The following is a 27,177-nucleotide window of genomic DNA, read 5'->3' as shown; positions in this document are numbered from 1 at the left end:
AAACTCAGGTCGAAACGTCGGCATAAAATAAATAAATATGGTTTTGTTTATTTATGTTGTTCTTTGCTGACCGCACCCCCCGACAAACTTCTCCAATCATTAATCTACGGTCAACTATCTACACCTCAATAATTATTACCGTTTAATAATAATCGATTCACGATTGTACGGAATAACAATCAGCGAAGTGGGCTCGATCTTAGTGAGATTAATATTTGGTTGAAATGTTGTAGCTTTACATATATTGTTTGGTGATTTCGTATTTTACCGTTTAACTTTTTGCTCAGTGACAGTAAAATAATATTTAACAAAGCAATATTTCGACTTGTCAGATCGTACCTCTTAAGTCTGAAAAAGTAACAACAGCATTGTAATACACAATAAAATATCAAGGTATCATGCTAGAAACACCCTGTTTCAACCAACGTTTTATAGGTACATGTCTATTTTTTTTTCCTCGCGAATTCTTTCGAAATATTTCTAGAATAAAGCATTATTTTTATTTAAATGGTATAAGGTTTTTAATCGAACTTAACCTAATATTTTTTTATTGTTCAACTTGTCTGGAATAACCACTCAAACATCATGTCGCCAAATTTGAGCACCAAGATGCTCATGAAATATTAACTTAGTATTTATTTGCATGCAATTATATATATAATTCACATATCTAACGTCTGATCAACAATGTCTGAATCAAAAAATTAATAAACGTTAGTGTTAAATCAACCTAACAAAATGAATCAATTACGAATATGATAATAAACGTTTTCTTTAACCAACTTGCCTGGATTAAACACCGAAATGTCATGTCATCTAATTTGAGTATCCTGGTAATCATGAAATATTTATCTACTATATTAACAGTCATGAACAGTTAATTTAAAATATTTATTTCTAGGAACGATGTTTTTAAAATTATTACTGTTAAAACATAAAGTATTAATTAAAAAATATAATTAAAATTTTCTACCATGTTAATTATTTACATGCCATTGATAATTCACTTATATAACTTCTCAATGATATCTAGATTCTAAAATAATTAACTCTCATTACTTGCTGTAAGGAATGATTTTTTTTTTTTAAATTAAAACATAAAGGGTTAACTGTATGTAAGCAATGTTTAAAGAAATATGGTAAACATTTTCTGCCGTGTTAAGATAATTAACTTCAGTTATAAACCAACCTAACAAAAATTCTTCTAGGCCTGGGTGGGAGGTTTAATATTTTTCTTACTAATTTTAAATCTTCTGAAGTTTTTTAATGCGTATGCAAAGATGTTTTATGAGTGGAGTATATAATGAGCACCGAAGGATGCTAAATGCATATTCTCAAGCCTTTGACCAAATGATTCCCACAATCCTTATCGTACTTATTAAGTGTAATAACTTCCTTTGTACATCTTTCATCCTCTGAGAACTCTCCACATCTTCTTTGTTATTCCCGTTTTTATTTCGTGAAGAAATCATGAGTTAGTTTTAAAAAAAAAAATCAATTGTTGCTAACTGATTTTTTTTTTATTAACGATGTTTATAAGAATACTTCAATAAATTCTGTTATTTATGGTGTTGTTTGCTTTCAGATATGGTTCTTTACGGATGCAGATGATGAAGAATTCCAAAAGAAAACACGTGAGTGTTTTGTTTTATTATTATATATGTTTACATATTTCTATTCTAAACTTAGAAATTTGTTGATATAGACTTTGGATTGTGCGGACGTAAGCGCTACTTTACACAAAGCTGTCCCGTTGGCATATTTTATAGTTTTCGCTCTTGGACAGTTCTTGAACAATATATCACTATTCTGGAAGTATGATGAGGCAATTGTAAACATTGTTAAATCGACTTTATTAATGAATGAAATGATTTCACATAAAAAGACCAAAAGCTATTTCATCTAAAATTGTAATCAACGATATTTCAGGTTAGTTCTAGTGTGTACACTTACTATAGAGACTCCGACACCAAACTATGTATTGGAACTTATTTATATTATGAATAAATAGAAGGAATAAGACGTTATCTCTGTTAGGGCGGTATAACTAGGAATAAAAAGGGGCATCGTAAAGCACAATATACCCGCAAGTATGGGGGTCCTCATTGTATGTACAATAAGACCTTAACTCCCAATCGGAATTTGCTCCAGATAATACAATTTGGATCAATGGAAGTTAAAAACGGGAAACACTTAATTTACAGCTAAAGAATCTTTGTTATTCTACAAGTGTCCTTAGAAACCCTGAAATACAAATTTTCAATGAAATTACAAAAATATTTTAAATAGTTTGCTCTGAAGAAATAAATAAACTTGGCATATACCTCCGGTTTGGACACACAATTGAAACATTTGGAACTACTTTGCCGGCTTCGTAAAATATATTTCTTACTTTTTCCTTTTTTTTTTTTTATTCAATTTTAAAAATTTATATTTAAGGGTTGTAAGAAGTTTCTTTCTATTAAGTACATTTGAAACGAAACCGACTTGCTTTTTCTTAAAACGTATTATTTTGGCCTATTTCGTAGAAAGAGGCTATTAGTGTTTGTTCATAAACTGATTTAATAAATTGGAAAAATTTTTTTGTTATTGCATTATATATTTTTTGTTATACAATGCATCAAAAAACAAGTCGATTGGTAAATTATCACTTCACTATGCCTTTGAAATAATTTGGACCGACTAACCTAGGAAAGTGCGATAAAGGATTTTTACATTGGAAAATAAAGTTGATGAAAATAGTTAAGTATGAATTTTCGTAGAAAAATAATTTTTACCTTCGATTATTTTTCGAAAATCACAAAAAAATGCAAACTTCCATTGGACTGATGGGTTCTCATTTCTCATACTGACTTGAGCAAAGGTGGGCTATGGAGCAGCTCGGATGAAGCTCCACAAGGTGGGACGAAACGTCGGAAAATAAATAGTTGTTAAATTATTTTGGTTTTCTTGTGACCGCATCCCTGAGCATCTTCATCATAATTTAAGTGAATATGGTCAATTATTTATATACATAATAAAACATAGTGGGTAGGAAGAGTGGAAATTCAGTTTTTCCAGTTATTGGAAAGTTGGATTTGAATAAAATTGTGAGGAGTTATAAATTTATTCGTGAACGCTAAAAATCACTAACCTCCAAAAATTTATAATTTTTTATACTAATTAAAATTCGTATTTAAAGGTCTCAAAAGATACTAAAAAGAAATCTGACTTGACTTTTCCTTATATTTAATATAAGTAAAATTATAAAGATGTTGAACTACTTTACTGGAAGCGTGTTTTGGTTTTTCTAATTTTCGATACATGAAACTCATTTAATACAATAAAAAATATTTTGTTCTCATTCTCCATAAAAAAACAAACAAATCTATTGCCTATAATAGCTATTGGATAAATGCACAGCAATGGCAGAATACGATTACATAAAAATATTCTAAAATTAAATAAAATATTCTTTATCACCTCCTAAGGTAAGTATAGTAATCTGTTTCGGAGTGAAGATACTTACATATTTTCTATATAAACCACTTTTTTTTGCTTTATCTGTATTTATGTTTCATACGTGTTAGGCTACAAGAGTTTTTTATCGACATAATTATTTTTCCCATTCTGTTAAACATTATCCATTAAAATTATGAATACGTTGAATATAAATGAATAGAATTTATTCGTCGATTTCAGTCATTAATAATTATTTTACAAAAATCTTTTTGTATGAAAAATATTAAAAATGTTTTATAAAACGACATATTACTTGGTTAAGGGTTTGCGTTAATTTTTAATTTAATAAATAAAAAACAGTTTGGGGTCTGCTAGATTCCAGGTCTCTATTTGTATCTGTAAATTCCATCTCGCCAGTTAGAGATTTTTTCTCCCCTATATTCCTTTTAAATAACATAATTTCATGTAGTTTTGTTATTATAAAGTTTCGTTTGAACAGCTTTATTTTAGTTTTATATTATTTAAGTAAGGATTTAGATTTAGTGAATGAAAGTTCCCACTCTTCTTCCTTTTTTTTAATTTTCTTCATTTAATAATAAGGAAGACTGCTTTCATTCACTACATCTAATCACTTTAATGAAATTCATCCAGTAGAACCTATAACATTTAGTAAATATTTTATCAAACAATTTGAGGTTGTCTTGAACTTTAGGTTGACTGTGATGTCTCATTTTGCATAATTATATACATTAAAGAAAAGTTATGAGTATAAAAAAATGTATTATTAATTTTCGTGTTTATAAGAAAGAATAATAATACGCAGTATTAATAACGGATATATATTAAATAATCTAAAATATATGAATTTCATTAGCTAAAAGGTGCATGGACATTTTACTGATTAAGGTCAACGGGTAGATAAGGAAACTCCTGAGCTTGGCAGGATGCTATCCGTTATCTTGTCCCCATCGTATTTTATTTAACCTAATATTAAATACAAGAAACACGCTATAATTTATGAGACTCCTGCATCCTGAATAGTTATTTATTGTAATTACGGTTTTCCTTGATTAATTATTAACTATGTCCAGGATTCTCTCGTTCAAAACCTCAAAGAGTTTATTAGTGGAGGCATTTGGTTGGGTGGATTAGGATGGAAGAGGCATTAAAAGAAATAGCAGATATTTAAACAATTTGAGTTTTACGAATGGCATATGTTACCTTAGCAAAACCGAACTACTTAAAATGGTCGATTATTTGATAGAAGTAACAAATATGGCCTACGAATAAATTACCAAAAGTCTAAATTAATTAAAAATATATATGAATAACTATTAAAAATTAGAGAATGTATCACATAATATTCAAACGATTCATTTATCTTGGATAGGAAGTTTCTTTAGAAAAAATACTGCAATAGAATTGTATAGAAGATTGAAAATATTTCAGACTGATTTCACTACTGACCTAAAAGCGAAGGTGCTACAGTCTTGTATCATTCACATACGGCGCTCAAACTTGGGCACTAATGAAGAAGAAACAGGAGAAATTGTATACAATACTAATGAAACTTTTAAGGAGTATGGTGAGAATCGAAATAAGGTAAAAGATAAAGTCCCGAGATATACTTTCTCACGTAGAAGTGAAGAGATTAAGTAAGGAAGCCCCAAAACTGAATTGAAGGTGAGCTGGGCATTTGGTCTGACTGAAGCACGATAAGTCGTCGAAATGTATTATCGAATGGACTCTGAGTGAAAAGCAAAAGAATATATATGATTTGAAATTCCCATAGTGCTGCTTCAAAATTGTTATAGAAAACAAAATAAACAATAAAAAATAATTTTCTTCCGAGTCATAGAAGAAATATTTTATTGTTTTGTTAAAGAATTTGAAGTTTTGTTTTAAAAGGTTATTTCATAGTTATATTTTATTAGTTTTGTGTTATTTTTACAAGTGCTCTTTTATTTTATGTACCATTTTGTATTTTTAGTATTAGTTGTGTTTTGTTGAGCTCCCCTATATATATATTTATTATTTATCTATTCAGGGTTATAATTAATAACAGAAAAAAATCAGTACGACAATAAATGAGGTAAACGTCATAAGAATCCCTTGTCCACTGTTGCTCATTCCAACATAACAGAACACATTCGATTTTTTTAACTCACGTCGATGTTGCACAATCTGGACTAAAAATCTAAGGAAACATGACTGTTCGTTATCGAGGCTCGACCAAAGATTGACGTTATTCCTAAGGAATTCAATGTCACATAACAGGATCAATCGCATTATCTTCGCATGAACCACATATTTTGAATATCGCGTAAAGACATTTAGTGAAAGGAATTTTAGGAAGGAAGTTTTGAAGTGGTTATAAAGTGCAGTCTGGAGCGAACTTATCTAGAGCCAGGCTGAATTAAGAAATTATGGACAAGAAAAATATGTGCCACATTCAATTAGTGAACTTTTATTTCTAGGTCAAATCTTATTGTTCATTATTTTCAATTGTATAAATAAATTATCTCAAAATTTAACCTTTTTCCTTTCTAAGGATATAGAATACGAGATTCGAACAAAATTCCATCCGTCCATCAAATGTCTTTTCGACTTTTCTCCATTGCTACCTACCCTTCTTTTTTTTTTTTTTTTTTTAGATTTGGCCCAGAATAGATCACAGCTCGATAATCGACATTAACATATTAAAAGTTTTATTTATTGACATCTCAACTATTTATGAAGATGAGGAAAAATATTAAGTGTTTAAAATCATTAAGTATAACGACACCTATATGAAAAAAAATTCTAATTATTTTGATTTATAACTGTTTGAAAATAATAAACCATAGGTATAATCTTATTGTAATAATTTACAGCGTTTTTTTTTAAAATCTTTTTATAAAACAAAAATATTTTCCATTTGATTTACCGCAATGTCTTATGGTTTAGGTCTCATCTTTCTCATGAGTATTTCTCACTTTTGCATTTGATTGAACATTCGGAAATAGCAGTCAACTAAGCTGAAGAAAATGCTGATGAAATAATTGTCATCATTAATTGTCGGGCTCACAATATGATAATTTGCTGATGATGAAGATGTAGGCTGGGTAGTGTTAAGTTGATCACCAACAGCTCATAAAAATGTTTTTTTACAAAAAAGAAAAAAAAAAAAAAAGAAATTGAAAACCCATTTCACAAACTTAATTCAGCTTATTTCGAATAAGATTTACTTTAAAATGTTTTTAGCTGTCTAAGAATCAAATTAGATTCTCTTTTCAGCACATCTATTAATAATAACATAATAACAATAATAATTATCTATGATTTGATTATAGTAACACCACATGACGTAGAGATTTAGTATGTGAGGATGGCTTGTTAGGCCGAAACGTTGTAAAATAATTAATATATGGTGAAGTATTAACAAGACATCTTAACTTAGTTCACATACCAGCCTTCACCTTAAATTAGCCAATAAATCACTTTATTTTATTTGCCTGTATATAACTGTAAACGGTCTTTTTTTTTTTAAGTATTCAATTAAATTATAATGATTACAAATTATAATATTAACTTGAAGACTATTGAGCATTGCTAGTGGAAATGGTTTTATATAACCATATAATCCACTGTCTTGTCTAAAGAGTTGTCAGTGTTTAGTGCCGGAGCCTTTAATAAAATTTGTTAATTTATTATACAAGAACTGGGCGGTCAGTTCCGTTACGTTACGAGGTCCAGTTCTGAAGTGGCCTAATCGAAAGCAGGTTCGAGTCTCGAGGAGTGGCATTTGGCCTCCCGCTGGGTCCCATTTCACAACCTCTTCAAATCAGCACCTCCATCATTTATTCTCAAACTCATTTGTTACTCTAGAAATCCCATTATTTATTTTTTTAAATTTCTGCAAAGCGTAGGATTGCTTCATTTTTCAAACACTAATGGTTTTCAGCGACCCATTTTAAAAGAAGGTTAGTTAATTAGCACAAAATTAAAAATTGTTAAAAAGAAATAATATTTAATTCTTTCAATTAAAAAAAAACAACATAAAATGCCAAGTATTTTGACGATCGGTTTATGTAGCTATTTGACCGTATCGCTTGAACCGAAATCGACGTGGATTCGATTGCCCATCAGCAATCCGGGTCATATAAAATTTATTTTATTGCTACGAGGTATAATAAATTCCTTAAGGCCCACTCTAGTTTCAACGGAATAGCGACCCGTAGATAGTTATCGGGGAACCCGTGGGCCCACTAATAAACTCAATTTAAACACTCATTGGTGAGTTTTTTCTTTATTTTTCATTTAGAGTCGGCATTCCAATTTCTATATAGGAAATCGAAGGGCTAATAAGAAACCGGATTAAAGTGCAGTTCATAAGGGCCGAGACCTTAGGCCATTCTCATGACGGGACCGTCTTAATTCCTTAAATTGTCATTTTTCAGGCTAATTTCCCATGTCATATCAACTTTATAATTTCAATACAAAAACAATTTTTGTGGAATAGTTTTTGTATGGAAATTATAAAGTTTATATAGAATGGACAATTAGCCTGAAAAAATGACAGTTTAAGGAATTATGACGTCAATGATTATTAAGTTTGTCTCCGTGAGAATGACCTGAGGGCCGAAACGTTGGAGGTTTTTTAAAATAAATAGTTGAAAGAAAAAGTTCATTTGAGATTTGTGTTAATCATAAAATAAAACAACTCTCAAATAATCAATATATTAAATCAGTAATCTAATGTTTATTGTATCTTATATACTTTAATAAATAATCAAGACTTATGAACTGGTTGCATTAAAAAATATTTAAATACAGCTTATATTTTACATAAATCAAACATACCAGTTTTGATGGCACTCTCGGTTTTTCATGTACAACTTTGTAAAGGTACTATGTATTAATAAATAATATTATACTTTCATTTCTTATTAGAATGTACCAATTTAAGAATCTAAGTACTTCAGTAGAAGTATTCTAAGATTTCCTTCAGAACTATGAACGTATTACATTTAATTATAGGATGATTAAATATCTTTATTTATACTAACAAATTAGCTAACTTATATTAAACTTCTCCATTTTTTTTAAGTTGTCCCAGCATAATTTAATTAATGCTGTTAACCACCCAACAAGATTTTGGTATATTATTGAAGTCGATAACTTTTGTAAATTGGAAATATAGTAATTATCAGTTAAATCCTTATCAACTACAATGCTTATTTAATAATCACTATCAAGCCAGCTTGTAGTCTAGATAAGTAGTTGTTATTCTTGTAAACTATTTTAGTTACATAACCATTTTTTCAGGTCGAACATTTTCTCTACATAAGCTGGAATAATGAAACTAGACATGTAATAGAAAATATGAAGTAAGGTGGCAGCTTATATCGGTCGCAATCAGATTTTATATTTCAAAAACTATTTTTTACTCGCCATTTTTTGGCCGAAAATTGATTCAGTTTTTACCTATACTAAAGAGCAGGTACAGTAAATGTGTTTAAAAAGTAGATGTTGAAGTATTTAAGATGTATTGCCCCGGAAGTTAATTTTATTTAAGAAAATCCTAAAATGTTTGTTTGTTTTCAGTGTCCCATATCCCGATAACATGAAAATAGAACAAACATTTTTAGAATATAATAAAATTTCTAAAATATAGGCCCTAAAAGAACTCTTTACGTTCAGCACCTCTCAAGGTACTCTGTTTAAAAAAAGAACTTTTTTTTTTTCTAAATTGTCTATAATAATAAAAAGCTAAAAGATTCAGTTTAAACTACTTTGTAATAAATTTAGTGATTTTCTATTTAAGTGATATTAGACATCTGTTATGATATACTTGTTTAATGACCAAAATTAATTTCAAATAACCAACAATTAAGGTTTTTGAGTTAACTTTTGCAAATATTATAAAATCCACTAGTCCTACGAAAATGCTGAATATGAACTACTTTGTGACGAATTCAATGAGCTTGTATTTAAATGCTAGTTGACTTCTGCACGCCTAATACTTCTTGAGTAACATTTTTTCAATGACCACAATTGAATTAAAAAACAAAACAAAAATCAACACTTTGTGAATTTATTTTATAATCATTATACTTGTAAACTACTTTGTGGTAAAATCTGAGTGCTCATCGACACAGTTATACATCTTTTAGGAATACATCTATTAGGAATTAGTTCGGAAAATTAATTTCCGGGAGCGTGTAACTGAAATAGTTAATGCCTGTTTTTCAAAGACACTTAATATTGTATCTGCTGTAAAGAGTTTAATGAAATTGAATTGTTTTAAAATATCACATTTTTTTTTTACATGTAATTAGTCGGTTGACATATAAACATTTATTGGGACGATCTAGGGTGGCAGAGGGCCTTATCTCCCTCCAGTCTATGGTCAGAGTACTTTTAGACAAAATTTTTCTTCAAATCGATCATATTTTTTAGCCTCAGCTCCCAGTCTATTTTATTTGTTCGATGCCTACTTCATTTAGTAAAATACTTGATATTGTTGTAATAATACAACTGAAAATCTTAGGTATAATTCACTGAAATAGATGTTTCTCAAGAATTAATATCCGATTTATATTATATTCAATAAATAAATAATAAAATTCGGAGCTCATCTTTTTTTCGGTCCGCAGTGTCATTTGCCGCAGTGATACTTTTTGACAGAACAATAAATTCGCGCGATGAGCAAGAAAAACTAGTTGTGTCCAAGCAATATAGAAAATATTAAGTATGTCTATGTTATCTGTAAAATACTTTCTGGATTAAGTAAATGTTTTACAAGATGGTAGTTTCACTATGGACTGCTGAATTGAGGATGTCTGGAAACAAAAGCCTGCTGATATTGCAAAACTCTTAAATGGACTTATAATTTCCCTAAAGTGGGCGTTATTGTCTGCTTGCCGACGCAAATATTTGATACGGCAAATGTTTCTTAGTATCTTTCTTTTTACTTGATTGAAAAAGACCATGTTTTTTTTTTTTAAGAAAACCTTTTCGTTACCACTTTTCTTCCTTACAGTTTTTTTTTTTTTCGTTAATTTATCTGTAATTTTATTTTGCAGTCTTCTATTAAGGCCCTCTATCGACTCCTGAGGTAGCCCTCCAATCTGAAATACTATCTGTTGAGCCTTCTTCTTATGGATGTCTTGTTGTTGATAGGGAAGAGGAACTGAATAAAATTAGGGGCTTAAATGAAAAATGATCAGACTCGCATCTGTCCCTATCATTACCCGAACATTTCAGAGTCACTCGGAAGTTTCATTTCAAAATGCTATAATCAATTTATGATTTCCATTCTCATTTTAGTTGTTTCCATATATGTTCATATGTTTATTATCATAAAAAAAAAATAGTAAGTTTATTTATTCCTCTAATATATCTTTAAAACGTTTCCGACTCTCATTAACAATACCTTACCAATGTCTTCCAACTCGTGAAGTAATATAATTAATAATAAAAAAAAAAATGAAGAGTAGTGAAAAGATTTGAACAAGAGCGTGTGTGATTATACAATTTTATCTTTAGCTGCTTTCAGAAATGTCTCCTTTTAGAAAATGTTTAATGAATAATACAAGTTTTTGCTAGCTCACAGAACCAATATAAACTGGATTAATGAAAAAAGACAAATAAGAATATTATGCGCTGAATTTATGGTTCCAAAAACAAAAATAATATATATATATATATATATACACATATATATACACACGAAAGTTTGGTTTTACTGCTGTTTAAGGGGCTTAGTCTTTGTTTATAAATCCTTCAATAATATCTTAGCAATCATTTTTGTATCTTATCATGAATCTTTAATTTCGCTGATTAATACTTATTTTGCAAATGTTGTTTCAATGATTACTTCTATTAATTATTGCCATTAAATAACGCAGAGTACTAATATCTGCACACAATTTAGCTCTATTATTTTAGTATATTAACCATTTTAAATTAAAACAAAAAAAAATAATATTATTATTGTTATTATTCCAGATGGGCACATGATCAACACCAACTGCTCATCGACTCATAACAGAAAAGCTCTCTGTTGTAAAATGGCGGTGGAGTTTGATACCTTTCTCGAAAGTAATAAAAAGTAAGTTTTATTCTTTTAATATTTTATAGTTATATTTTTAGCCTTGTTTCATTTTAAAAAATGTACATTGATAAAATTAGCATTGCTATCAGAGATTGCAGAGATTCATGCTACTAGAAAGAAGTGGAAAGTTTCTAGTTCTAAGAAGTATTACTATTCAGGGCTTAAATAATTTAAGGTTTGTGATAAACATGCATATATGATTCTTTATGAACTATTCGATTTGGGAAGTTCATCCCGTAACAATATTCGATGATTATTTATTTAACTTATCGAATAAACTTTTTTCCCCCCTTTTCACTAATACTGTATTTTTATAACATTCAGCTTTACCTATTTCAACAACTACGACTAAAAAAAAGAATTATCTGGTGTAACCAAAAGTTGTGGTTTTCTTGAGCTTCAGATAGGCTAGGAAGGTTTACATTCAGGTCACCTACATATTCTAGTGACAGTAGAATTATAAATACTTATTCCAGGGACTCTCTTCTAAGCAAACATCATCCCCGAAACAGAAATCTAATCGTAACTTCTTGACCGAACGTGTTGGATAGCCGCTCCAACTCGCTCTGTTAGTAATAAAGGGACAACAAAGTTTTATTTCATTTACATACCGAACAGCTGTTGCATCGACTCTTCAAGATAACTTTACACAACCGGCTCTGGAGTGAGTTCTGTTGGATAAAAGTTGAAAACGAATTATCACAAGACATGACTATATCCAAGGCGACACCCAGCCACCTGCTGGCCTTGACAACTAGCCTATTTCAAAGGCAATACAATTCTTAGCAGAACTTCGATAACAATTGACTTGAATGCCATTCATTTAAAAATGGAGAAAAATTATAAATTAATTCATCTAATCTATTCTCCATTGTCGATAAAATCAATTTCTAGTTGGCTGACAACCGCAACAAACGCAAAATTTGAGTTCTTAAAGAGCACTCAACAAGGATACTTTACTTAAATTCTATCGTATGTATTCTAAGTACCCGCCAATATTTTTATTTAAGATAACTGTTTATGGAATGTAGCAGCACTGAGATCACCTAATTCCTTCACTTTCCAGGATCAGCTGCATTTTGTGTAGGTAGAAACGCAAAAGTCTTTCTTTTTTTTTTGAGCGAATCGGCGTATTTTTAGAACCTTATGCAGTACAACTTTTTGTGGCCGAATTGCTTTTTATCACTTTTTTTTTTACTAGTGTAGTTTATGCACTAGCAACCTCTCATTTATATCCCAATTGCCTAACTTCGAAGGCAATGGCAATATCTTAATCCCAAAGGTATTGGTAATGATTTTAACTTTTATTAACTCTGATGTTTTACTGCTAATTGAATTAGGTTCCCAAGAGCGTTACACCTAACCTTTTTGGCTTTGAGGTTATGCTGAGAGGGGTTAAAAACAACTTACCTCCCCAATATTCCTCTTATGGCGACCTCTTTGGCTGTGCATACTTGAAAAAAGTATAAATATACCACCAACGACCACTTTGGACTTTAATAACTGTCAGAATTATGCGTTGTGTCGTTTTCCATTCCAAAACCCGTTCTACGATAGTTTGTAATTGTCAAAAGTTGTTGGAACGAACTTAATTTCACAGACAGAGTAGTTACGTCCTTATTATATATTTGGATTCAATCTATCTTAGTTTTCGCTTAATATAATTTCATCAGTTTCAACATCTAATGAATGTCTTAAAGCATTCATGGGGCCCAGGCACTTTAAGATATGGGGGCCCTTATAATTAATTAGCTAACAATTCCGGGTTATAAGCAATACGTTGGTTAAAATCATAAATTTATTTATTATTTGAGAAGTATCAAAAAATTTAAATTAGCACGAGATATTTTCCTAAATTTTTAATTTGCAAAATCATGAATTACTCCTTAAAAATATATTTATTCTATTATCACCGCAAATTCGAATACAAACGGCTAAATAAACTCTTAACAAGTGGTTTTTCATTTGTTGAAATAATGATCAAAACTATTCACTTGGTCAACTATTAATGCTATCGGCCATAAGAGTAAGCCCCTCTCCCCCCCCCACCCCCGAAGCGAGGGAGGAGATGGTCCAGTGGCTCTTCAGTGTAAAGATGGAACTGTATCAAATGACAAATAAACTCATCTATAAAGACCTCATCATCCCATTTGATGCAGATTTTCTCCTAAATAGATATACCTCCTTTCATTCCAAAATCCAAAGCCACTAGTTTTAAATCTCTCATCGTTAACAATCCCTGATAATCCTTCGAGGCGTATGAAAAGAAGATGGCAAGGGAATCTTCTAATTTAAAATAATGATTGAAGTATCACCATCGGGTAGTTCCTTCCCAATATTATCATGTGTTCTGAAACATTTACTTTTTTTATATTTTTTATATAAGTTGTAAATTTCAATGCAAAAATAAAATAAAAGTTTTTTTCCTGCGAAATTAAGCTGTCTCTTTGTTAATACGTTATTACCTCATATTTAAATTTTGAAATGTAGCTTCTGGGACTACTCCATCTTCATATTTTCTAAAGTGTTCAAAAAGTAATTTAAAATAGTTAAACTGTAAAATAATCGAAGAGATTTAATTGAAACATCGATCCATGTTGGATGGATTAAGCTACTGTTGGGAAAGGAGGGCCATGTGTAGCTGCTGCCTAAGGACATGTGGTTGTGTTGTCAAAAAAGTGACGCCCCCGGTTATTAGGCTGAGAAGAGTGTCGCCATGTGGCCCTCTCTTCCCTACCGCACGTTTCTTCTATAATTTCTTATTCAAATGTTCCCGATCAAGTTGTTTTCAATTATCTATTGAAAAATATGTTCTTATTATTATATCTATTACAGAAATCATTTCTATTGAAAGATTGTGAATTTTCTTGAAAATTGGCACCAAAATATAATTCTCCAACGTAATGAATTAGCATTCGAGGTCTACATAGTTGAAGTTTACACCTTCTTTTTTTACGGAAAAACTTCAAAGTAACATTCACTTGTATCCCAAGGGGACTTAGTTCCCATCGGTACAGAACTCTTGCATCTATAGTTCAAAACAGGTGACTGGGATGAGGACTACATGAGTGCAATAATGTTACCATAGGTTCTATCGTATATTTCTTGGACAATATTATATCTTTCACATCCATTCATAAATACTAGTGGAGCGTCCCGTCCTTGAGGGAGGTTTTAACACCCTGTCCCTCTACTACCTTTTCCTTTTCACCCCTCGCCCTTTAATTTATTGTTTGTTTATGCCCATCACACATTTTTTTTCATCAATATAAAAATTATTAAAAAAATAGATATTAGATAGAGATAGTATATTTACTACCGCTGTAAATAAACTTAGTGATTGAAATTTATATTTTTAAAATCGCTGAAGATAGATGAGGAATTTTCAATCAAAATTTAGCATATCTATTTTTGAGAACTTATATTACTTAGAAATTATTATGTGGACGGACATCTTATTACATACATATATTTTTTTACTGATTTAAATTTTGAAATAAATTGTATAAATTTTTGGTATAGAATTTTGATTTGTCAAAAAATCGTTTACATTTCTGAAATGGGTGTAAAAACTTTTGATAGAAAACTCCTCAGATGTGAGCGTATACATTATTTTGTTTCTCAACTCAATTATTTGGAATTGGTTGGAAGTATCAATATAAGATTAAATTTTATGACCTTTGGGTTGAAGCTAGTGAAAGATCCCTTAAGGTTTTGTTCAACTTTTTTTTTATAAGATGTTTCATGTTATTTTTAAAACTGATCGGGTTTTATACAAGAATAATCGAGTTTGGAAACTCGATTTCGATTTTCTGTGTGTTATCTAGATAGCTTTCTATTTGTTAGTTATATAAAAGAGATGGAAGCGTGAAAGCTGTGGTTTGATAGAAGACACGAGACCTTTTGAGCTGCCATTGTCACCGCTCGGAAACAATGAGAAAATGAACAATATCCTGGGCCCTCGGCCGCTACATTCCTCCTCACCTCTGTCTTCTAAAGTCTTCTTTTTTTTCTTGTCTCTCCCTATCATAGCTGTTGATTTTTATTAATATCTTATGAAGCTACAAGTCGATCATATTATTAACAATAACACAATATGTACTTTATACTATATTTTTATCTAATTTTGTGCAGAAATGTCATTTAAAATACTGTTCGAAATGTACGTAGAACTGAATTAATTATATGACCTTTCTATTGGCGCGATCTTAATTACTATGAATTAACTTGACAGTTATTATGCTAGATATTAATATAAATTAATTATATCTTGATAAAATCCATTATTTCTGAATAAATCTACTCAAATGAGAATAAATGTTCATTGATTTCTTAAAATATAGTAATTTAAGTTTCTCAAGTCTTACACATGGCATTACTGTTGATAGAATAACAAAGTAAAAAAAAATAAACTGATAGGCAAAGTTTTGAAGTCGTATGTCATGGACAGCAAACTTAGTTCAGGAGTACTCCATCTAGCACGTAGTTTCGGAATAGACCATATGAGCCGTTTAGAAGAAAACTAGTTTAAGTTATTCTGTCTTCAATAAAATCAATATTCATAAAAACTATATTACTTAATTAATTACAGAGCTCATTAACTTCAAGAGTTTTTAAATAGCTGCCTTATGTTAGAGACTTGCGTCATAGCTTACTTACTATACACTTAAAAAAACTCTTCTAAAGTTTGGAATTTCTCAAAACACCTTGCACTACTTCTGCACCCAGCACTATTATGTATATAACTGCAGGCCTGTTCAAGATCTTTCCATATGGCGACACTCAAACCCATATGCTCTTATTTATTGTTCCACTTCATGCATCAGACACTACTGAAAAAAAGTCTTTCACAGCTGGGCTCGTCTTATCTTATTTTTTTTTTTAAGTTTCTCTGTCTTATGAAACTAATTCCATTATCTTGAATCTAAAATAGATTGGTGCTATTATAATTCATTCTATTCAAATGCTCGATAAAGTACGTTTGGCCAATATTTGAGAACAATTAATATTTTTTTTCATTTATGTTATTGTTGAATCTGCTCACTTCATGAAGAAAGTTCATTTTATGCTAAATCCAGCACCCATACCGACAAAATGTTAGCTCAAATTCATTTCGCCCGAATAATGCTTAACATCTGTTGTCATGTCCCTCAGCAAATAATTTTAATTAACCGATTTCCAGTTTTTTCAAAGCGGCTTGTTGAAAAAATATATTTTAAAAGTGGAATCTATTTATTGCTGTGATCTTTTTTATAGACCGAAGAGATTTGTTTTGTTTAAAAATACAAACGTTGTACTTAATTTACTTGCTTCGACTCCATGATACTCGCAGCATACAAAAACTACTGGAGCAACGGGCTGCTGATTATTATAAATAGATATAGATGTAATAATAATATTATGTGCCCTGCAGAATAAATTCGTACCTCTTCTGAAATCTGATGAGAACTTCATTGGCGTTAGTACTAAGATTAAAATTAATCTTTAAATGAATAAAATTCTCTAGTGTTAAGTTCTCTGCAGTCAATTCAGTTCAGGGCCAGAAAATCTTGGACTCTATACTACTCAATGTTTTATTTAAACTTTATGACTTTTTTTATAAACCTTACCCGGTAATTCTAAAATATGGGGGGAGGGGTTGTCTATAGGTGACCAAACTATTTTAACCAGAGTGAGGGAGATAATTTTTGCCACGAAATAAAACTCCCACTCTCTGGCCGAATTCGAACTGGCACCGCTGCAGTTGCGAAGGTGACACTTTAACCCCCTGGGCTACGAACGGCTTTCTGGCTGTAAGCATAATTTTAGTCCACTCTCTTCGGGCCCCACTCCTTGTCTCTCCCTCACGGCGGCTCTGTTAGATAAGTAGATTAAACAATAACGATGCAGATGACGGCTGGCCTTGCATTATAAATTCAGGACCTGTTGATCGAAGATCGGTCGGATTGAATAAAACATACATTACATTATGTTGTCTTTTTTGTTTCGGCTCACATCATAAATCAACATGAGGGCTAAAAGATCTCTGTACAAAGGCAGCATGCTTCGTTTTAGCCTGATGTAAGAACTGGAATATTTTATTAGTTTGATTCGAAGTTCCTTCTTGCCTCTTAGAATATTTTTAATTAACCGATTTCCAGTTTCTTCAAAGCCGGTATCTTAAATCAGAAAGCACTTGGAATTGACCATCTGGCTTCGAGAGGGACTGTAAAAATTCTATCTCACTTTGATTCCAAATTGTTAAAAAGACGAGGACCGGCCGTATTTATCAATGATCGGATCTCCAGCTTTGGGCTCAGAGATTTATAAATTGGAAGGCAGGGCGTCTGAGTCTCCTAATGAGATGGAATGCAGAGGATACCTCAGGCTCGCTAACGAAAAGCTATTTCCAATGATCTTTCTTTTTTTGTCCCGAATAATAAAAAATAAAACAGAACACGAAAAAAACAATAATACGAGTTAGGATATAAAACTTTTTACTCATGTAGGATTATTTCGCTGAGATCATGATTTTCCAGTTGTAAAGCCGAGTCTGGCGTGACCAATTGATTTTGAGGATGAAATATCATTCCACAATTCTATGTTTATACAAATGAATCAGTTATCTGAGAAACACGTCATCTTTAAAAAATTACACTTTTGACATTAGTATCTCTCGCAATCATACTTAGGTCTGCACATTGTTTAAAGAGAAACAATTGTGTTTACTTAGTTGAACGTGTTTAAAAAAATTAAAACCCGAAATAAGTTTTTTATGAAATGACTAAAGTAAGGTTCAATGAAAGGCAAAAATGTGGTAAGAAACACTAATATGAAGAATAACGTATTAATTGAAAAGAAATTTCATTTTCATCGTAGACGTATAAAAAAAAAAATTAAAATGCTTGGGATAAAATAAAAATGAACCTACTGTTCCAAAAATAGGTTTTTATTTTTAAGACTCAACCTTGTTACGTGAAGCACAGATAAAAATACCAAAAAATTAAGACAATATAATAAAAAATATATATAGATGATATGTAAATATCAAACAAAGACTTTTTTTAATTCAAACGAAATAACAATAATGATAAAAAAAAAAAAAAAAAAAAAAAAAAAAGGATGATGAAAAGGTTTAAGATGAGCTGGTATTGTTCGAAATGTCAACTCTAATAAAGAATTTAACAAATGTAAAACGGTCGAATTTTGAAATTGAATTTAACTTGTATTGACGGCTGAAATTAAATTTGTTTATTCCCTAATTTTAGTGTTTTACACACTATATGACTAGAAAAATGAAAATTTTTGAGTTATAATATTGAGTAATTTAGAAAAATTCATTTAACTTTAGTAAACTAAGAATATTCTTTTTAAATTTATCTTTTTCAAATAGAACCTCCTGTTTAAAAAGAACAACATAATTCTATACCTTCAAAGTAAATGATACAGTATATATTTTTTATCAATTTAGCATTATTGCACATTTTTATGAAACTGTTTTTACTTTACTCAGAGGTTTAGATGACTGAAGCCTAGACCAATTGCATGTGTATTTAAAAAAATACTCAAAATATTTTTATTTAGAGGGAAATATCGGCTCAAACTACTGCTCTGCTCTCCTTAAAATTTCTTTCACCTGCAATGAGCCCATTTATATAATTTTTTAATCGAAACGAAATTTATTTCTTATAGAATTTCTTCTGATAAGTATTAATAAAAAAAAACTATTAGAGCAGTTATATTCATTAATCGAACAGTAAAAACTTAATAAAGTACTGTCCAAATGATTAGATATGTTTGTAATAACTAACGTTAAATTAATTTTTGACATATTTTTATTGCTTTTTGCCTTTTATTGTTAGAATATTGTTATTGAAATTTCGATTTTTTATATATTATACACTAACTGTGTATTAACTAACATTAACACTCTAATAATTTACCTAATAACCATTTATTATTGTTAACCATTAATCGTAATATCAAATCAAATTATTTTTTATTTATTTTATTTTACTATGTATTGGTTAAAATAATATCAATTGGATGTACCTATATAATATTTCATCAGTGAAAATAAATTTTTCTGATTTGTTTTATGTGAAGTACAAGTTCGAACTTGGTTGAATAACAATTTATGGTCTATTTAATAAAAATTCCTAAAGTAAAAATTATTTTTCAGCTTCACAAAATTATTTCAAATCTGGGTATAACGATGCAAATCCCATTCTAGTCTGATTGGGGTAAAGTTTTCCAAACTTTAATTTTCAAAAGTCTTAAGTCATCTTTGTCGGGTTTAAGTGATTCCGAAATCTTGTAGGAATTCCTTCTACACTTATTTAAATGTGTGCAATATTTCTATTTATATGAAATTGATAGAGGTTTTATACGACAAAAAAAAAGTTATTTAAAAAAATATAACATCAAATATTTATCGCTACTTTTAAGCTGTGCAGCTCTAATACCTTGATATTCTTTGGGTAGAGAATACTTCCAGAATCGAAGTGAACTGTGAAATCGGAATAAAATCAGTTATCCTCACAAGACGGGATAGATCCCGTTTCAGACCAAAGCTATTAGGATAGACCTATATCTACGGTTAACCTTACACAATTCAATAACCTACTAGCACTCTGGGTATAAAACCCATCTCTAACATAAAACATATCTCTACACTTTTTATAAGCGCTGTACATCTCAAGTATAAAATTATATATTTTGTTTCCAATGGAGTTGTTTATGAATTACTAACTATATTGGTAATAATATATTTAATTCAATAATAAGGATGAGTATTTATGAAAATAATATCCAATAAATACATTTTATTTCTCCCGAAAACTCATTTTTACCTTTTCGGAAATTTTATTCTTTTATATTTGACTTTATTCATTGACACATCGATTTAAAGGAAATTTTATTTAAATCTTTTTATAGACTATTCAGTTTACGGTATATTTAACAATTCTGAAACTGTCCAAAACACAAATTTCTTGAATATTGTACTCTTTTAGATTATTTTGAATATGTTCTTAAAATAAGTGGCAATTGAACCATAAAACACACCTCATCTGTAAAAAATAATTCATTTATCAGCATGCACGAACTATTGAAAGTTATTAAAACCAATTTTCTTGAAATCGCCCACTACATTACATTTGATAAAGAATGTTACTTTATTAAACATAAACAGTTTCAAATGTACAATGCTTATATTTCTTCTAACGCCCATTGGCAGTCGGAGTCATCTGTAATTTAAGGAGGCTAAGAAACATTATTTTTAGTATTTGGAGCTCAGATTGTTTCAAAACGTTCATTGGATATTAATGAGTAATTTGAGTATTCAAAGTTCAAAATTGGTTGAGCAGTTCGCTCAAAAAATGGTTACAAAGGTAAAGAGGACTTAACTCATTTAATGCAAAAATTTTGCCAATACTTTAAGCTAAAATTATTTTTAGACATACATAGGATGTTACTGAATAATTATAGCCACCAAATATAAAAATTGGTTGTGTGGATTGCTTAAAAAATTTTAACACCTTTAAATATGCAAATTATGGCATATAGAACACATTAACTTTTTTTTGGTTCCGTATTAATCGAGTAAAAAGAACAAAAATTTGGATTGCCAAGCCATAGAAAGACTACTTTGCAACATCTTTAACTACTAAATCAAATTTATTAATCTAGAGTATATTCTGTAACTACATACTCTAACTCACTTTGAATCTTCATTACTCATGAACTCATTAAACACAACTTATATCATTAAAAACAAGCATTATACCTACTTGGAGTTCAAGCTTTTAATATTAATATAATCAACTTTTTTTTCATTGCTTTTTGTTGCTATTAATAAGAAGCATTAAATATTGGTTGGGTTCTCGGTCGATTTTTATTCCCTACTGATCGAAAGCTCAACCAAGGTTTTGATTCGGTTTGCTGGTTACTTTTTTGTTGTAACATCCGTCGAATGGAGAAAGGCAGCCGTGGCTAGGAAAGAGGAAGTGTAGGGTCACTAAACGAGCTCTCATAGTTAACCCCGCCTTACATTAACAACACTAAATTAGAACCACTTATTAAGTTATGGTTGGTCTTCCCGTCTAATGCTCTAATTAGTTAAAAAATATAGGTTTAATTGGAACTTATAAAGTATTTAACAATAACATTATACCTGCGTATGAAAATCTATGTCTAATGGAAATGTTTTAGATCTGTCCTTTTGTGAAACTTTTTTAACAGAAAGAGTTATTCTGTTTATAACCTATGAAGACATTGCCTATTATTGTCAAATGGAGGATAAGCTGAGACGTTTAAAATCATTTCTTATATGGCATCTTGACCTTAATTTTGTTTATATATATGAATAAATTATATTCGCGTAATATAATTATCAAAGTGGGTTAGTTTAGTAGGAAAGGTGAGTTCTAAATCCCAACTTCTAGAGAGGCTGTTCTGGGAAACCTACCTCCTATAATAGGGGATTTCATGATGTGTGAAATGTAAAAAGTTTTAACATGGTAAATATTAAAAGTATAGGATTGTGAGCAGTCCAATTTACATTCCATGTTATATGTTAAATGCACAGGAATTCCTAGCGGATTTTCTTGGCAATTTGTTTTGTAACCTTTCCTTCCAGAACATTCTAATTATTATTTTTTGTATATTCCTTTATTAGAAATTTAAAAACGTCTAAAACGACACAAGCCTACACGCACTACGAGCAACTTAATCATCAAACAACAAACAAAATGGTGCATAGCTCAGTTAGTCTGTTACATGACGCCATTCTCCATTTAGCACACCTAATGGCACAATTCTCCTAAAGTTTGCCTGCTCCACATTATGTTCATGAGAAAGCTTGCATAACTGTCAGTCTAATAAATATACTGCTTTACCATGTATGTAAAGATAATTCATCGGGCGAGTCTTTAACCAAAAGGGTTTGGGGCAATTTAAGACATGAGGGCCTCCAGATTAAAAACGGTTTATAAACAATAAGAATAACTTCGGGTTATAAATTACACGGTACTTAATAAAAATTGATTTAGTTTTTAAAGATTAAAAAAGGCATATAAAAAAATTAACATTTGCAAGATCTACTTTTCTTGATTTTTTATTCAAATCATGAATTAGGTATTAAAAGTTCATTTATTTAGGTGCATCAGTTTCTACTAACGTCAGTAATAAACTGCTCACTCTTTCTCGAAATAGTCGTGTTCCTCAATTCATTCTTGGTTTATTTTAATTTATCGACAGGAATTATGGAGCCCTGTTCTCGGACCCTGTGTGTGGGGTAAATATGGCCCTGCCCTTTAATGGGTTGAAGGATTATTTCCCTGCTTCACATTTATCTTTCAATATATAATAATAAGGTATTCTAAAAATAAGACTGTACCAAGTAATTGAAAATACCTTATTTTTTACAAAATGCACATTTTTCAATTTATTGAGCTATATTTCTCAGCTCCCAGAAATGTCTTGTGTACCATGATTTTTCTGGGGTAAGATGATATGGTGTAGTGCAACAGATCTCAGTCGCGTTTTCGGCGCTGTTCCTGTTCCCTGAGTGGAGCATGTTAATATTTCTGGTCTACATCTGGTTCATCAAGATAACCCTCGGCTACACGTAGTTCTTACCTCGAGGTCCGTGAGGCCAAACCAGATCAGAACAAGCTTACGGAGGTTTGGTGTATTTATTTAAAACATTTTTATATATTTAAACGCAATAATTGCTCATGGGTTGTATTATATTTATTCATAACAATATTTTTTCGACTTTCTTTTTCACAAATATCTCCAAATATGCCTACCGATAAGGAAATCTGGGGATTTTCGTGATTGGAAATTACATCATACAATATATAATGAAATATTACATAAATTAATAAAAAGTAGGTACGTAGACAAGTGTTTTTCTTTTTGTTTGCGATACATCCTTACGCCTTGGTACATCTTTGAATTGTTCACTTCCAGTTTTTACGTTAATTTTCCCTGGTTATCGACTCAGGCTTTGCAGATATCCAATTAATTTCGTTTAGGGTTATTTTTTCGACGTATATTTAAAAATAAGACGTAAAAGTGTCTATTTCCAGCTTAATCATTGTTCTAATATGAAGCAACTAGGATTGAAACTCTATTGTCGAACTGGAAAATTTAATGTACATAGGAAGTAAATATAAATAAAATTATATAGTCTTTTAGGTTTATTTTTTATTCTCAGTTAGCACTTGAACTTTTTTATTTTTTTTAAATTGTTTTCTATAGGTTTTTTTTTTTTTTTTCTAAAATACATAACAAATATATATATATGTTATTTTGTAGTATTAATCTGTTTTTAAACATGTCTATTTCAAAATGTTTTTATTATTTTTAAATAATTATGTATGTATTTAAATAGATAAAATTTGTCTAATCATTGGTGTTAACTCTTTCGCTTTGGAGGAAGATAGCCCTCCTCAAATATAACTTTATCAGTTCAGGACTTCATGATTGTAATAGTATGAATAATCTCCATTTTACGTCGTCCCGTTTTAAGTCGTGAGCTAATCAATCCATAACAGGATCCTTTTACGTCAATACAAATTAGAGTTAGTTACTTAAAAATATATACATTTTTGTAGAACACAATCATTAAAAAATCAATAGGAATAAGAAATGAATTCAAAATAGGGCTTTATATGCATATACAAAGCTTTGTCGAGCAGGACTCGAATTAAGTCACTCAGCAAGGAACGTAACAGAACCACCTATATTGTATTAATATACTGATCTATGAGCTTATCTCTCTGTCCGTTTGTATGAGTTTTGGATTTATCTTCAATAAGTAGAAATAAAAATTAGTTAAACGAACTGAAGGCTGCCGGGAGACCAGAACTCAATATCCGCCTAATTATTCCCCTTTCCACTCCATTTGGGACTCTCATTACCCCGTGTAATACGTTCCTCCTCTTCAAAGAGTAATTCCTTCGGTTCCCAGGACGGAAAAAACAATCACCGCGGGAAATTGAACCGCGGGCTTTCGGCCTTTCCTTTTCCGAAGCCTATCCCGTTTTTTTGACTCATAATTGCCTCTGGTTCCACTCCATCTGTATACCTCTCTGCCCAGTCATCCCCCGCCCGATTATGGTTGGGGCCTTTTGTAATTAAACGTAAAATCCTATTAGGATTCTAATTAACTTAATCATCGAGAAAGGTTGAAACTATGTCTGGAAATCTACCCTATTAAGGAGTAACCTTTGGATCGATGGTATGGAAAGTATAGTTCGGTATTCCAGATATTTCTATTCTGAAGGTATCATCAAAGTTTGGGTATAATTAGATGTGAGTAGTACACTAACAAATCCCTGGATTTTCATAATCTGCAATGTTGACTTGTCATTCACTATTATTATATTAGCACTCTCAATACATTTGAAAGCATCTCACATGATTTAGACAAATCACGAAATTTCTATTGTCTGATGGTTGGACCTGCAACATCCTATTGCGCAGTGAGTCCTCAAATACCAGAAAAAACTTTATATTTCCAACAACGTGTGTAAAAGAAAAAACTCTGGTAGTTGCATGTAAACTTAGCATTTATGTTTGTTCTTACAAAGGTGAACATATTTCCGTGGCAACCTGCTCGGATACTTTTAAAAATTTCAGTAAGACCGCGATAATGTTACTGCAGAGGACCGGAAGAAAGTATTTTGAACATCAGAATCTAAAGTCGAAAAGTTTAGCTTGAAAAGTTGGAAGAAAACTATGTGATGCGGGCGTATAGGAAAAGCTGTTAGGATGATTGTTTTAATGCAGTTATAAAGTATCAATAAATATTCAGGGTTGTTTTTCAGTGAGCGATCTTATAAGAATAAAGAGGAAAATTGACGTAAACAAGTATTGCAGTATCATTTCACACCACAAAATACTATCTGGTATGAGGCTAATTGCCCTGCATGACTACGATCTAAAACAGCCAGAAATATACGTGAGTCAGTGTAAAGAATACTCATCTTAAAATCCTAACTTAATCTTATAGAACATTTGTGTGCACTGCTTAGTAGGAAAAGAATTGATACGTCACCAATTCCTCTCCAAAGACCTATACAGATACAGTCAGATTACAGTCTTTAACGCGTTAAATTTAAATATAACGACCATTGTTGGGTGTACGATGACAACGTTACAGTGTTTCAAGATCATAACACCAAATATATCAAGAGAGAATTCTCCCTTCCTGTCTCGCCCTCAGAGTCCCTTTTTTTTCGTAAACTTCATTAACTTCATTAGTAAGATTAGTACTTCATACATATGTAATACATGAAATGTAGTATATACTTCAGAGTATATATCTTTGAAAGCATTTATTAACAGCAAGTAGAGCCACTGTAAAAAAAAAAACCGAGGTTATTTTCAGTGTTGCATAAAATAACTAATTTTTTTCTAAGACTGCTCTACTCTCTATTAGTAAATAGTTTAAAGATAATCAAATAAGATGGTCCTAATTATGGGATTTCGGGGCAGACGGGAAGGAAACATTTCCCCTTTATTGTTATTAAGTAGTAAAGACTTGAAATTGAAATAATGATATATTAAGAAACATTAAACTTTACTTTGTTTACCAATGAATAGCTCATGGACTATCTAAAAGGTTATTAAGACACCTTTTATATGCACATAATTCCTTCTTTATAAACTAAGGTATTTGTGATCATATCCTCATCAGGCCATTATTAATCCTTCACCTACCACTATAGTTGGCTGTACTTAAGCAGTTACTTAGGCATACTATTACTTACTCCATCATTTATTGTTTTCTTCTTGAGCCAAACATTACAAATTCAAGTGCATGAGTCCAATAGACTTTCTGTCATTTCTCTGCAGTATAATATATTTTCATAAATTTACACGTTCTAGATTTAATGATAGTGTTTTTTTACTTTTTAAAGTATGAATCACCCCCTATACGGATTATTGTGCAATCCTTGCCCAATTACTAATTTAATCCGTTCCGTTTTTTTTCTGCTAGAGGGAGCAAGCGTTTAGATCATAATCTACTAATAACAGGGGACAAGCTCTGTACCCTCATAACCGGACCAGGCTGCATATCATTTAGCCTGCTACATATTTACATGCGAACTCTCAGAACAAATTGCTCCTTCTTTCAGCTACTCTGCAATTACTCTTTACTAGTTATTGGGTATTAATGAAATATCTAACTTCAGAATAAATGCTCTCACACTTATCACGATGGCTTTGAACGATTATCGTTATTCTTTTTTTTCCGAACAGCCTATTTGAGGTATAACAACATTTAATTTTAATTTTAGGTATTGACTATCGTAATCATTATTTCAAACGTTCTTGCGGGGTACTAAAATCTCGTCATATCTATCTAAAATCACATACTACGCTTAGCTCTAAAATTTCTTATGTCTAGGTATTCTTGTATATTTATATATGGGGAAACAATAATAATAAATATGGCTGTGGATTAGTTAAAGGACAATCAATATCGATATATTGCTAAAAATAAGATTTATTTTCCTTCTCTTCCCCACTGTCCCTGTGAGAGAGCAATGTATTGACTTTACTTACTCTCTACTATAAGAGAGCTTATAGTCTTGTAAGAAACATGTTATTCTAAATAAAATTTGAAACATATTTAGACATGC

General features: G+C 30.6%; 1 protein-coding gene across 1 annotated transcript in view; it reads left to right on the top strand.

Moving 5' to 3' along the window:
* The window catches only part of fng (Fringe glycosyltransferase), an 81,059-nt gene that overhangs the window by 15,769 nt on the left and 38,113 nt on the right, over nucleotides 1-27,177 (top strand). The window contains exons 3-4 of the mRNA XM_014427684.3: nucleotides 1,586-1,634; nucleotides 11,434-11,536. Coding sequence (XP_014283170.1) covers nucleotides 1,586-1,634; nucleotides 11,434-11,536 — 152 coding nt within the window. The remainder of the gene's footprint in view (nucleotides 1-1,585; nucleotides 1,635-11,433; nucleotides 11,537-27,177) is intronic.

Source organism: Halyomorpha halys, unplaced genomic scaffold (genome assembly GCF_000696795.3).
Source record: "Halyomorpha halys isolate HHAL.00 unplaced genomic scaffold, Hhal_1.1 Scaffold664.1, whole genome shotgun sequence".
Taxonomy (NCBI): Eukaryota; Metazoa; Arthropoda; class Insecta; order Hemiptera; family Pentatomidae; genus Halyomorpha; species Halyomorpha halys.
Note: the sequence above shows the minus strand (reverse complement) of the source record. Positions and strands in the feature narration are given on the sequence as shown.